Source organism: Puma concolor, chromosome A2 (assembly GCF_028749965.1).
Source record: "Puma concolor isolate L17-30 chromosome A2, mPumCon1.1.hap2, whole genome shotgun sequence".
Taxonomy (NCBI): domain Eukaryota; kingdom Metazoa; phylum Chordata; class Mammalia; order Carnivora; family Felidae; genus Puma; species Puma concolor.
The window spans coordinates 139,780,229-139,794,296 of NC_141668.1; the positions used below are offsets into that span (position 1 = coordinate 139,780,229).

The window sequence follows — 14,068 nt, forward strand, 5'->3', positions numbered from 1 at the left end:
CTATGACTCGATTGTGCTGGCCGTTACAGGTCCGTGTGGATTTGTCAACACTGAAAAGGGCGAATTACACCTTCATTTAAAAAACCTACCCCCCCCCTCCAGCTCCACCCGCCATCCCCAGCCAAAGCAACAGGGGCGGGGGAGGGGGGGGGGCTTCAGGTGGTCCCTGCCCTAACTAAGGCTTGGGCGACGGAAGAGCTTTTGTGGGCGGGCCCAGGTGCGGGACCAGAGTTAGCCACCGCGGGCCGGCGGGGAAGCAGGGGAAGGGAGAAAGTAGGCGCAGCCGGTGCGGGGGAGGGATGGGAAGAGCCCGTGGACCGCGGGGCGAACCCGGGGAGGCGGGGGGGATGCCGGGAGAGAGGGAGGGACCTGCGGGCGGGTGCGCGAGAGGCACAGGCGAGGGAGGAGGGGGAGGCGTGCGCTCCGGAGCGAGCCGGGGGCTGCGAGGCGGAGACAGCCAGGCCACGGGCCGCGGAGCGTGCCCGCCCAGGCGACCCGCCCTCCCGGCCGCGGTGCGGACGGACCGACGGACGGCGCTGCGTGCAGGAGGCGCCCGGCCATGTTCAGCCGGAGCTCCCGGAAAAGACTCTCCAGCCGCTCGGTGAGTGTCCCCCACCTGAGCGGGGCCGATCTTCGGGTCCCCCCGGGCCTCCTCCAGCGCCCCTGCCCAGCCTCCCTCCGCCCGGCGGCCGCGCACCTGTGGCCCCAGGTAAGCCGGCCCCAAGCGCGGGGGCGCGTCCGGGGCGCGCGGGAGCGCTCGAAGGCGCGGAAAGGGTTAAGCCCGGACCCCCAGTCTGGGCGAGCGCGAGACCGGGAGCCTGGCCCTGTGTGTCACAGTGTAGGGGTGCCCCGGAAAGCCCCCTCCCTCGCCTCTTAAGGCAGATCGGAATCCCAGTTGCAGAGCTCCACCGTCTAGCCTCTTGGAGCTCTAGCCACGGACTTGACTTTGGGCTGTCTTTTGGGGTGTCCTGTGCTGCCCCCTTCCCAGGACCAGCAGCCTCGCCCTAGGCGAAAGCGCGATGGTAGCTTCTCCGGGACTCTGGGGGAACAGAAAGGTCTTGCTTTTGTTTCTTAGAAACCCATGACCATGGTGTCTGGGGGAGACAAAGCTCCAGCCATGGCCATTTCTCGGTGGCTTGGTGGCCACGCAAGAGGTACCCCGCCTGGGTCCTCACACCCTTCCCCACATGAGAGACCACCCTTGGGGCACCGGCAGCGCCCCGCCCCAAGTCCCCCACAACGGAGAGGGACTTTGGAGTCAGATCTGATAAGGTGGGGTGGGAGGGGCAGATCATTCTGCCTGGGATGCCAATGGGGCTTTGGAGAGAGCCCCCGTGGTGGAAATATGGTTGTGTTGTCTTTTTGTTTTGAAGTTGACTGGACTGGGGCGGATAGAGAGAGGCCAGCCATGTAACGCCTGTGGTGACCAGTGCCCCGGGTTCGCCTTGCATAAATGGAGGTAGGATGCCTTTTATCCGATTCCTAAAGACTTAGCACTTCGGGGGAGGAAACATGCATATATGCGTGTGTACATACATACATATATTTATCTCCTTTTGTAAATCTCACTTGTAAGTCACATGGAAAGAATGCAAAGCCTGTTCCTTTAAGAGTGGGGCTACATCTGCTCCAAATATCCAAGGTGGAAGTGGTGGCCAGACACTGGGGGATGCGGGAGAGCTGGGCTCAGGCTGCATTTCCCTGATGGGAGAGTTTTCTGTCCCTCCTACCCATATTCTGTGTATCTAAGTTTCTGAGCCCCAAACAGTGCAACTTGGCAATGACTCCAAGGGCCACAGTGCATCGTGTCGAGGACAGCTGGTGTTTGCCAGTTGTGTTTTTAATTCGGCCCCTGTAACTCTGGGTCCCACCCACAAATCCACTACTGCCCGCCTGCGCTGTGTCAACCCTCTTCGGTGGCCAGATGTTTCTTATTAATGTACCGTGAATGTTGACTTCCAGGCAGCCCCAGCCTGGATTGGAATGATTATGTTTGGGAGATGCGGGATCTGGGTGCCCTCCCAGTGCATCTGGCTGCTCAGGCTCTGGTTGAGAAAAGTTGGGGTGCAGGCTTGCAGGCTCCCAGTTTGATGATGTCAAGAGAAGAGGTGGATCCTTCTTGGCAACTTCATGAGAAAGGGAAACGCGTAACGGGAGACTATTCTCTGACATCCTCACACGTTCTCCCTTTGATGAGTACATCTTTCCCCTTTCTCCACCACTCATAGGGCCCTTTGATGAAGGCCGTCTCTGGACACAGGGGAGGAAAGGTCTGCTTTGATTTTATGTTACCCCTCTGTGCAGGCTTCTCTACTGTCTCCCAAACGGTAACGCGCTGGGCACCCAGTTAGGAGGAAACTCCCAGCCGGCTCCTTCAGAAATTAAATGCTTTTGTTCCTGCCTCAGATGGGTCTGGCAGCCTCTTTGCCTTTGTTTCAGGGCACTGAGCGCAGCCCTTATGGCTCCCAAGCATTTAATAACTTCTGTGTCAGAGGCACGGCTAGGCGACCTTATAAATATGTAATGGGCAGCCCTAGGCATCCATCAATGCCAGTGCTGTGGCCCAAATAGTTGGCCCCTTGTGTGTCCCAAATGTGAACATGGGTGATATGTGGAATAGGTATAGGAACCTTCTTTGGTAAACCAAATCCATTATGGCAGGACTAAGGGCCTCTTCCTGTCTGATCTATCTTGTGTTCTAACTGGTGGTGGGTGGGGGGCGAGGCAGAGTGATGAACAGGAGAGTGCTTCCCAGCTCCTCCCCTACTCTGGAGCCTTTGGGTCACCTGACCAGGGGCCTGTTGGGTAGTAGGTCAGTGTGGGGGTGTGGCCTAGCATGCCTCCTTTCTGTATGACCTCTGACCTCCAGTAAGCCTCTCACCCTCCTTAGGTCTCAGTTTCCCTAACCATCAGCTGGGAATCAATGTACTTAACTCACGGCGTTTTTGTAGGGATGAAGTGAGATACTGAAAATACATTGCCCGGTATCAGGCACACAGTAACTGTTAGCTATGTTTGTTAATTATTTTGAACTTCCTCAGGGAAGGAAGCGTAGCTTGCCCATTTGAGTCTGCTGGGTGTCCAGGTCACTTTAGACTCTGACGACCACAGCTTCTTGGAGAACCTTGAGCCCTTTGAATCCAGCTGATTTTGTGACGGGGGAACAAGTGTTGTATTTTCAGCCCATTGTGGAGCCTTTCTTTTGGAAAGAGACCCTTTCATTAGGCTGAGATGGATTTTCGTGAGTGAAGAAGTCGTTCCCCGCCCCCCTCGGCAGCAGAAAGGCTTCACTTTGGCTCCATGAATGGGGTTTTTTATGGCATTTCCAACCATTGCTGGAAAGGAAGCAGCTCCTTGCTTTCGCCCCCTCCTTTTCCCCCATGGGCATACTTTCGGGTGACCTTTTGGAGAAGAGGGACAGCCATTTCTGGGTTACAGCGCAGTGTTCTTTTTTGGCAGTTGGGAACCCACAGCGTGCTCACTTTCTGCTCCTCTGACGGGGGGAGGCTGTGAGGCGCTGGGAGAGAGAGTTGTACCTGGGAAGGAGCCGAAAGCTGGCCTGACAGAGGCCGAAAGGCTCCCTGTGGTCTAACCCCAGGAGAGAGGATTTCCTTTACCCCAGAGGACCAAGGCACCCTAAGTATTACTACTCGGCCTCTTTGCTGGCATCTCTGCTTCTACACAGGTCCCCTCCAATCCACTGTCCCCCAGCAGGCATTCCCCCAGAAGTGGAACAGAATCACGTCACTGCATCCAGCACAAAGGCACGAACGTTCTAGGGAGGAAGCCTGTTGTCAACAAGGTTTGCTTCCTCCTCTGGTGTGGTGGAGGGCGCTAAGGCTTTGAAGTCCAGACGGAGCTGGCCTGCTGTCCTGCTCTGGCTCGGACCAGCTGTGTGACCTTGGGCAAATGACTTAGGCTCCCTGAGTCTCATTTCCGTCCACTGTCAACATGGGCTCTCTCTGCTGAGCAAATATTTGAGTTCCTGCTTTGTGTCCCGCACTCTGGTCATGCTGGGGATACAGCAGAGAACACAGCAGACTGGATTCCTGCCCTTATTCAACAAATAATTACATTTTAGAGAAGGTGGTGGGGAAGGCACTTTGTGAGGTGACATTTGAGCAGAGACCTAAATGAAACAAGGGAAGGAGGAGGAGGACGACGACCCTGTTGATTCAGACCTGGGGCAGGAGCCAGCTGTATCACCATCTCCTGGGAGCTTGTTAGAAATGCAAAATCCCAGGCCCTGTCCTAGACTTAGCGAATCTCAGTGGGAACTTCAATAGGATCCCCAGCTGATTCGTGTGCAGGTTAAGGATAGAGAAATGCTGAGTTAAAACCCTTAGCCCTGGGGGAGTGCTTAGGTGGCTCAGTTGGTTAAGTGTCCCACCTAGCCTCAGGTTATGATCTTTCGAACCCCGGGTGGGGCTTTGTGCTGACAGCCTGGAACCTGTTTTGGATTTTGTGTCTCTCTCTCTTCCCCTTCCCCACTCGTTCTCTGTCTGTCTCTCTCTCTCTCAAAAATAAACATTAAAAAAAAGAATAAAATAAAATATAAAAAAAAACAGTGCTGCGTATGCCACATCTCTGTACTTCAGGGCTCTCTCTGTGTGAATAAAGATGCCTAAGGTCCTCTGGAAGTCTCTTCTAGTTCATGGAGATTTTCCTGAGTTACTATACTCTCTCCCCATTTGTATCATCACCCATACCTGCAGGGGGCGACTGTGGGGATTTGTAGAATTTCTCAAGAAGAAAACCCTAAGTGGATTTTTGTGTCTTGGGGAACAGAGGGCTCACAATTGGCAAGCAGAGTGCTCTCCTCCACCTGATCTGGGGCAGCTGGGGAGAGGTAGGCACCCTTCCCTGCAGGTGACCTTGCCACAAAGAAGCAGCACGTCAAGGCAGCTGAGGGCAAGCCCCACAGCGGCTGGGTCTCAGAGGAAATTTTCATTAAGAGGAAGATTAAGGCATCTTCATGGACTGTGAGCAGAACAAAATCATTAATAACTAAGCTCTTCGTACACTATGAGACAGCGTTCTCAGTGGGGGTTAATTGGGCTTGCTTGTTTGCAACCACTTTGAGCAGGGAGAGAAAAATAGCGGTGTTTACAGTGAAGATTTGCCCTGTGAATGCCCAGGCACTGATGAATAAAAATAGTAATGATAATGCCAGAGCCGTCAGCAATAACAACGATGTCCAGACCTCCACGTACTGCATCCATTTCTGGTTCGTCCTCACCAGACCCTGCGAGGTAGATTGAGAAACTGAGGCTCAGAGTTGTTACATAATCCGTCCCAGGTCTCCTGGCTATGGAGAATGAGTTGGGATTTAGCTTGAAAACCCAGATTCATTTTCTTGTGACTCACCGCCTCTTGTCACCTCTCTTTTGAAAGGCAGAGGGCTCTCCGGTCACATCCAGCCTGCAGGTGGATTTTCTTTGGTTTGCACAGTGTGTTAAGAGGCCTTTTTATAACGTTAGAATCCAGGTTTCCAGCTTCTCTTTGAAAATGCAAAGATGTGATAGCAAGGAGCCTACTTTGCTCCCTGGTAGCATATGAGTGCTCTCTCTTTAGATGGACGTGACCTTGGCTTGCCGTGATCTCTGACATTCTTGTTGCCGTCAAGGATCTCTTCAAGTATTTATTTAGGTGACCTGTCAGGTACTGGAAGTGATTGGAGTTTGTAAATCCTGAATGAGCATTCTCGTCTCTCAAAACAAAAAAAGTGATTTAAAAAAACCAGTAAGTGTCTGTAATAGTAGCTATGGTTTTAAAAGCATGGACAGCGCCAGGCCAGTGTTTTTACATCCTTCTTGTCTTGGACTTATAGCAATCCTAGGAGACGGTGCAAATATGTATACCTGTTTTAATCGATAAGGAAACTTGAGTTTCAGGGTTAAACAATTTGCCCAAGGTCCTACAGCCAGCAAGTCGATGGTATTCCAACCTTGTTTGACTGCAGAATTCTGTGTCTGGACCAGGACTTTTCAGACTTGGCTTGCATGTGAATTCCCAAGGCATCTTATTCAAATGCAGATTCTGATTGAACAGGCTGGAGGCCCGGGCCTAAGGTTCTGCATTTCTCACAAGCTCCCAGGTGATGCTGACACTGTTGGTCCAAGGACCACACTTTGAAGAGCAGTGGTCTCGACCAGGGATTGGAAAGTAAGTCCTGCCGGCCGATCTGACCCTTCCCCTGTTTTGTATGGCTCGTAAGACATACGTGGTTTTAACATTTTTTAATGGTTGGAAAAAAAATGAAGGCTATTTCATGACATAGGAAAAATGATACGCAAGTCAGACTTGAGTGCCCATAAATAAAGAGCTCTCTGAACAAACTTACACACATCTATCTGTTCACGGACTGTCTATGGCTATTTTCTTGATACAGTGGTAGAGTTCAATATTTGTGGGGCGCCTGGGTGGCGCAGTCGGTTAAGCGTCCGACTTCAGCCAGGTCACGATCTCGCGGTCCGGGAGTTCGAGCCCCGCGTCAGGCTCTGGGCTGATGGCTCAGAGCCTGGAGCCTGTTTCCGATTCTGTGTCTCCCTCTCTCTCTCTGCCCCTGCCCCGTTCATGCTCTGTCTCTCTCTGTCACAAAAATAAATAAACGTTGAAAAAAAAAAATTTAAAATATTTGTAACAGATCGTATGGCCTTCAAAGCCAAAAAGCATTAACTGTCTGGCCCTTGATGGAAAATGTTTGCCAATCACTGGCCTCTACCCCTGTCTAGGGGAATATGCAAGTAGCTTCTCTGGGTTTTAGAAGAAAGGCATCTGAGAACCTTTCCGAATCAGGGCTAGAGGAAACTTCCCCTCCACCCTGGATGAGATTGGTGCAGAAATCAAAGACAACCAGAGAACCAGGGAATAGACCAAAGCCATTTCTAAAGGGCACGTGGAGATGAGGCTTGCAAGACCAGATCAATGAACCGCCAGTGGATTCTAAGCTCCTTGTAATCCCTTTAACGTTTCAGCTTTGCTGATAAATGTAGATTCGACCTGAGCATTAAAAGGCGGGCTTTCGGAACAAGCCTCCTGGAGCTGCACTTTCATGAGCAGCTGATGTGGAAAGCCCAGAGCCTTGGTAGCATTGTGAGGTGGTTTTAATTATGCAGAGCGGTTTGTCTCTGGACAACCGGCGGCCTCTCCAGGCAGGATACTTGGGCCCCATGCAGCCGCCCCAGAGGCGGTGCTCACTGGGTCAGCCAAGACTGCCTTGAAAAGCATCTTGGTTACCCTGGCAATTGTGTTGATTGATGATTAGGGTGGTGATCTGGGGAGACGCCGGCCTGGTTTCCTTTAGTGGATTGTAATTTGGCTAAGAAATGGGTTCCCACTGATTATTTTGCTTGGGGAGGAAAAATATGCTGTCTCGGTCAGTTGATGTGCCAAGAAAAGGGGGAAAAAAGGCGATCGTGTGTGTGTTTGTATGTGTGTTTGCCCCCAAGACTTTTGCCTGGAATCTTCAAAGCAGGGAAGGATACTTAGCCCAGAACCTTGCTGTTTGGCTCACCTTATGTTATTGGCATTTGATGACATGCTTGTTGGAAACCGAAACACCTTAGTAGGATTTTTCTCTTGAGGAAACCTGTTAGTTTATCCCGAGATATTATTATTGTCTCTCATTTCAAAATAAGGCATGGTAGTTATAAAGTATTTTTCTTTTTTAAATCACACGCTCGCACACATGTACACATATAAAACTTACATAGCACAGAGAAGAAGACCTTTAATTGACTTTTGAGATCAGGGGTCAGCAAACTACAGCCAGTGGGACAAAATCAGGCTGCTGCCTGTTTTTTGTATAGCCTGCTCTCTAAGAATAGTTTTCATAGTTTCAAGTGGTTGGGGGAAAAAAAGAATAACATTTTGTGGCACATAAAAATTATATGAAATTACAATTTTAAGTCCATAAATAGAGTTTCAGTGGAACACAGCCATGCCCATTCGTTTAGTATCCTCTCTGGTGGCCTTTGCAATAGTAGAATTGAGTAGTTGAGATGGTCCTCGTGGTCCAGGAAACCGAAAGTGTTTGCTACCTGGCCCTGTTCAGAAAGTTTGCTGACCCCACAGCTAGAGCTCTATTGCTTATGGCTTGCTTTTTATTTTCTCAGATTCATTCAAATTATTATGTGTTAATAAGATTTTACAGAGAATATACATTCTCTATGGTCTTTTATAGCATACCTTTTGTTCATGATAAATATTTTTGGGGACATCTTTGCATGTCATTATATAAAGAGCGCAAAGATCGAATACATTTCTTAGCTCTTAGAATCCAGGGTATGGGTTATCACTGAATTAAAACTTTTCTGTTCAAGGCTGCTTTGGTTGTTTTTCCATCGTTCCTGATTATATACTATATGATAATAGCTTTTCTTCTGCTTCAACATAGTTATGTGGAGCTCTTATCAAACTGTCCTCCAAATGGCTGGTGCCAAGTTCCACCCCTGCCATTGAAAAAATTTGTGTATATTTATGTGTTCTTTGGGCTGAAACTTTGAAACATCTCAGCTTGCACAGCAACCTTGTAATTAATCCTTGTTTAATCACCCTGAGTGACAATTTGTACCCGATGGATAGTGAGGAAACACAGAGCGTTGGTGTCAGTCATTTGGTTTTTCAAAATAAATCTCATTTGTCTTTAATCCTGAAGGTGGTACTCACGTTCTGTTGAAAGGTTGTCATTCATCCTGAAGCTTGTGTTGGTTAAGGTCAGTGGGATGAAGGGGAGGGAGGTGGGGACCTAATAAACGTGTTATTTTGTGGTCTGTCGGTTCAAAAAACTGGAAGGTTATCCTTTATCTCTGCCATTAATGACTACCCCAGAGGGGGTTCCCTATGGACAGAGAGAGCATTCCCTCAAGGGAATGAGTCCCACATCATTGAGCGTTTTGAGATCAAAGGGATTCTACCTGCCTTGTGTATGGGAGGGCCGTAGGGGGTGATCTCTGGGGAGAAACGTGTACTTTGAGATAGTGTCATAAAAACTTCTGTGAAGCTTATAAGGGCTTCTTTGGGAGTAGTATAGCTGAGTGGTTAAAGGGATAGGCTTTGATGACATTTGGCTGGAATTATAATCTTGGTTCCGCCTTTTACTAGCTAAGAATCCTTGAAAATGTGACTTAACCTTTCTGGAGCCTTTCTTGGTTTTCTCATCTGAAAAATGGGATAATATCACGTACTCTTACAAGGTTGTCTTAATGAAATTGTCATGAGGATTGCATGGGGTAAAGCACGTAACGTGCCTCATTGTGTGTGGTATTTAACACGGGCTCCACATGTTTGTGGTTGAAAGAAAGAGGAGCAGAAACAGGATTGGATAAGGAGCAAGAAGGTGTGGGTTCATGGCCCTGGAAATTGGAGATTGAGTGACCGAGAATAAGTCACTTCCCCCACCATGAACCGCGTGCTTCGTTTGTTAAATGTGACGCGTGATCATTAAATATCATGCGTGATGATTCCCGTTTTAAGAACTTCTGTCACAAGAGGTGGAGTCCCCTTCACACACACAGACACACGCACCCCACCGCCACCGACCACGTGGGAGTTCAGGTTCAAAAGGAATGAGAATTCCGGAAGGAATAGCAGATTCACATTGTGCATCGCACACTTAGCTGGAGACATACACACTTCAGATGAAATGGAGTTTAGTAAAATGGGGCCCTATACCCTCACCATCTATTTGCTTAAATGAGGTGTTCATAGGATGTTTGTTAAAACAACTTGCAAACCGTCACACGAAGATAACATTTAAATTTTGCTCCCGGGGTCAGTATGTAGAGAGGGGCCTTTTTTGTGCCTCGCGCCCACCAACTGCACCATGAAAATTCATGTCCAAGATGAAAACCATTCATCATCAAGGAAATGCTTAATCCTTGTAACTCAAGCCTGCTTAAGAAGTGTCAGTTTTTGTGGCTTCTGGTGTGCCACAGGAGACACTTTGACCTGTATGATCATTATGCAGAAGCTCCCTTTTGTAAGGCATGAGAAACAAGGATATTTATTCAATGTTTGAACCCAAGATCCTACCCTGGAAACTCCCGAGATACGATCTGGCCTGTACCTGTATTTTGTTGACATGGTACCAGCTTTAAAATTTTCAGGAGTTGCCAACTTTTGACATTTTGTGTAAGAAATCAGATTTGGGTTTTTCTCTGGAACAGTGAGAATTTCTGACAATTCTGGGCTCATATTCCTCCCTTCCTTTCTGGTGGGAACACATGTGTTTCACTTTTCTGCAGTCCCCACCAGTCTCTCTTGTGTTACACCTGGCCTGCCTCACTCATTGACATCGCTGGCTGGTTGCTATAGATCTCTCATTTTGTGCTACTAATTTGGAGAAGCAAGTGGGCCGTTATGCATGACTGGAAGGCTGGTAAGAATGGCAGAATGGAATAAAGTCGCCCCTTGGCAGGGGTAAATGCGCTGAGCAGGTTGCCTAAGTAGCGAAATTTTCTCTGTCTGGGAGATGCTCTTTGGAAGGAGCCCACACTGTTGAGGGTCTGCTCTGTGCTTGGCTTCTTTCGTGCAGTGGCCCATGGCCCCCTTAGAACAATTTTCTGAGGCACGTATTTTATCTGCCACTTGGTAAATAGGTGAGACCGAAGGAGGTTAGGTAACATGCCCTAGGCCACCTGGGCAGTAAGTAGTGGGGTCAAGATCGCAAGGTCTACAACTGAGAGAGGGTGTTCAGCTCAGGCATTTTGACTCTTGTCTAAATATCAAACTGTACCTTGGGGAAAGCACTTCTATTCTCAGTGGTCTGGGGAGGAGGTCAGACTGTTGTCTACCCTGAACAAAATGTCTGAAGAGCGCTGGGCTCGTTGGTTTATTTGTGGATCCAGTCTTAAAGGTGAAACTCTTATAAAATCAAGGGGTGTGCTCTTGAACTTACTCGGGTGTCTGAAGGGTGAGAGATTGGCTTCTTGCAGTTTCCCCATCAGATCTGCATACACTGAAGGGGGCTCCACTCAGCTTGTTGGCAGCTTTGCTGTTCAGTTGGGCGGTCTGGGGCGCTTGTGAAAGGCAGGGGTCTGCAGAATGCCATTTGCATGTTTCCCAGAGGAGACCTCCATAGGAGAGGTCGAGAGAGATTACAGAGCATCCCCTCTGCAGCCAGCTTGAAGTCCACAAGCTAAAAATAAACACAATCTCCAGATTTTGGACCTGTGCTTTGGAGCTTACGGTCCCCAGCGTTTTACAGATCATGACACCACGATACAAAACAGATAGCAAGCACATTTGACGGCTGGGAGGCATTTAATGAGAGCCTTATTTGATTTTATGTTTGGTAAATTACTTGGGGATGCAGAAATTGCTTTCACAATTCTTAAAAACTGGCTCATTATGAATACGGGTAACATCCAGACCAGGTCCTCCAAGTTGAGTGCTGAGGAATTAGGCCTCCCGGGGGCTTATTATAAGAATGCAGGTGCTTTCTTTCTTCAACGACGCTATGAAATTACTGTGATAATATAATTTCTCAAAGTCTTTTCTTCCACAGTCAGGCACCCAGGAGCACACTCCTGTCATTTGCATCCTCGATAACTTGGCCTTCAGAGCTTCTCCAGTGACTTACTGAGTTGTTTGCAAGTTACAGTGGCAGTTTCCTTTCATCTTTGTGAAGCCCCAGATTTGGAGGCAATAGAGGACAGGAATGTCTCCGTCCTCTTGGGTCTGGGATTATCTGAATTCAAAGGGAAGGACATGTAAATGGGTTTCCCTGGGTTCTGGGAGGTGGGACGGCTTACTAGATGTATCCACCTGCGAGGGATTTTGGAAAATTTTGTTCTTTAACTTTCAAAATCCTGGTGACATCAGCATTTTAAGGCAGGTTTATTTCTTATTTTTCAAGTAATTCCGATCAAACTGTTGGATGATACGGGTAGCATTAGGGTGTGATTTCCTTCTGGTGGGTTTTTTATGTAGAGTTTTACATAATGGTATTAGTTTGCTCCAGCTGCCAAAACAAATTAATACAAACTAGGTGGCTTCAAGGAACAGAACATATTCTTTTACAGTTCTGAAGGCTAGAAGTTCAAGAACAAGGTGTCAGGACTGTTGCTTCTCTCTGCAGGCTCTGAGGGAAAATCCACTCCATGCATCTGTCTTAGCTTCCTGTGGCTCTTGGCAGTCCGTGGCATTTTTGGCTTAGAGATGTCCCTGCCATCTCTGCTTCTATCATCAGGTGGCATTTCCTCTTATGTCTGTGTCCCTTTCCCTTCTTATAAGGCCTTGTCATTGGATTTGGGACCACCCTCATCCCGGATGATCGCATCTCAGGGTCCTTAACATAGTTACATCTGCAAAGACCCCTTTCCAAAATAAAATCAAATTTAGAGATGTTAAGTGGATGTATCTATTGAGGAACCACTGTTCAACCCATTATGATAATAATAATCATGGTAGTAAAGCAGATACTATTTTGTATTCTTCAGCAGTGCACCCGGCTAGGGCTTTCTAAATGTGTTATCTGGAAAAGTACAGTAGTGCTGGAGGGCTGGGTGTTGACTTTGGGGCACCTTTGTAGGGAATACCCCTTCTGAGTACCCCTTTTGTCTTTTCTAGGCGCGGTTAAATGCTTGCAACAGGCAGGGATTGTACAAACAGCTATCAGTGAATGGAATTTGCTGCCCATATTGATTAATTCAGCAGTCTGAATCAGTTGACCCCCAGGTCACCCTATGAAGTTCATCCATCTTGTTGTAGCTTTTGTTGGGCTTTGCCAGGGAGATGTACAAGAAATGAACTGGTAGTGTGTGGATGGGTTATTTGTGGGAAGAACTCTTGGCCCCGGGGCTTTCAATTAATGTCTAGGTTATTTAATTGATTCTCTTTCAAAGGGGGAAAAGATGGGCTCCCTTAGCAAAGAAAAATCTTTATAATCCCGGAAATAGATCCCATCTCCACAAAGTCCTGCCAGGAGTAAGTTACTCCACTCCCCGGCTCCTCCCACTCCTCTGTAAACACAACCAGAAAAAGTAGAACATTAATTGCATGTCCCTACTCCCTTATTTCTGTTCTGTTAAATTCGGCGTGAATGGATCTAGGCTTTTCAGAATAAATGAGCTGAAATAAAATGAAAGCAAATTCTGATTTTTCCAATTATCATTATCACATGAGCTATCAATTGACCATTTACACAGTGCGATGGGTATCCTGTTCTAAGCACATGTCTTATATCCTTACATATAATTCTTTAAACCCTTTATGAGATAGACACCGTGATCCACAGTAGTTTCGTGAGAAGACCCGGGTGCTGCGTGTTGAAGTTACTTCCCCGAGGTCCCACAGCTAGTTAGTATTGAAACCAAGGTTAGAACTTTTGACTCTGACTGTGGAATGGGCTTTGAGCACCATATTCTTTGCCTGGCTCCAGAGTGATCTTAGAGATTCTAAGCAGTGGTGGGGGTGTCCCCTTCCCGCCCAGAGTTTCCCATTGATTAGCTCTCCGTTGGTGCTTAGAACTTACATCTAGTAAATTAGGTGCTACTTACTACTGCTGCTGGTCCAGAGAACATAGTTGGCGAACCACTACAGCCCAGCCCTCCAGGACTTACTATCGCATTGGGGAAGAACAGGTAAACATAATTTAAATAACTTGTCCACATTAGCAGTCTCTGAGCTTTCTTCACACGAAGTAGTTTAGATTACTGCTAAGTGATTGGTGTTGATGTTGAGGGTCAGGAGTTTAGATTGGAAAAAGAGTCCCTACCCCCCACTTAAGCGATAATATATTCTTGGCCTCCTCCTCCTCCTCCCTGTCACGTAGAGGCCATGGAATGTAATAAAGTACTTTTCAAGCTCTTTCATCAGCTGCAAAGTAGAACCGGCCAAGGTCTGTGTCTGTGAAGATGACTAAAGATGAATGAGGTTCTAGCCCTGTGAGGTGGTGAAATAGATTGTAAGGCTACAGAAATGAAATAGTGTGTTGCTGGAATAGGAATGGGTCCTTGAGGGCAGCCAGGACACCTCCAAAACCAGACCCAAGCCTTTGTGCACCGTGGTGTGCAATAGAGGTGACCTGTAAAAGTAGTGGGGGAAAGATTTAATAAACTGTGCT

General features: G+C 48.0%; 1 protein-coding gene across 2 annotated transcripts in view; it reads left to right on the top strand.

The window, feature by feature from the left end:
• Positions 1-386: 386 nt before the first annotated feature.
• The window catches only part of PRICKLE2 (prickle planar cell polarity protein 2), a 330,155-nt gene continuing 316,473 nt past the window's right edge, over positions 387-14,068 (top strand). The window contains exons 1-2 of one of the 2 annotated variants that reach the window (XM_086697678.1): positions 387-709; positions 1,374-1,459. In XM_086697678.1, coding sequence (XP_086553804.1) covers positions 560-709; positions 1,374-1,459 — 236 coding nt within the window. In that variant the 5' untranslated portion in view covers positions 387-559. The remainder of the gene's footprint in view (positions 710-1,373; positions 1,460-14,068) is intronic. The other variant, XM_086697679.1, reaches the window with a different exon arrangement.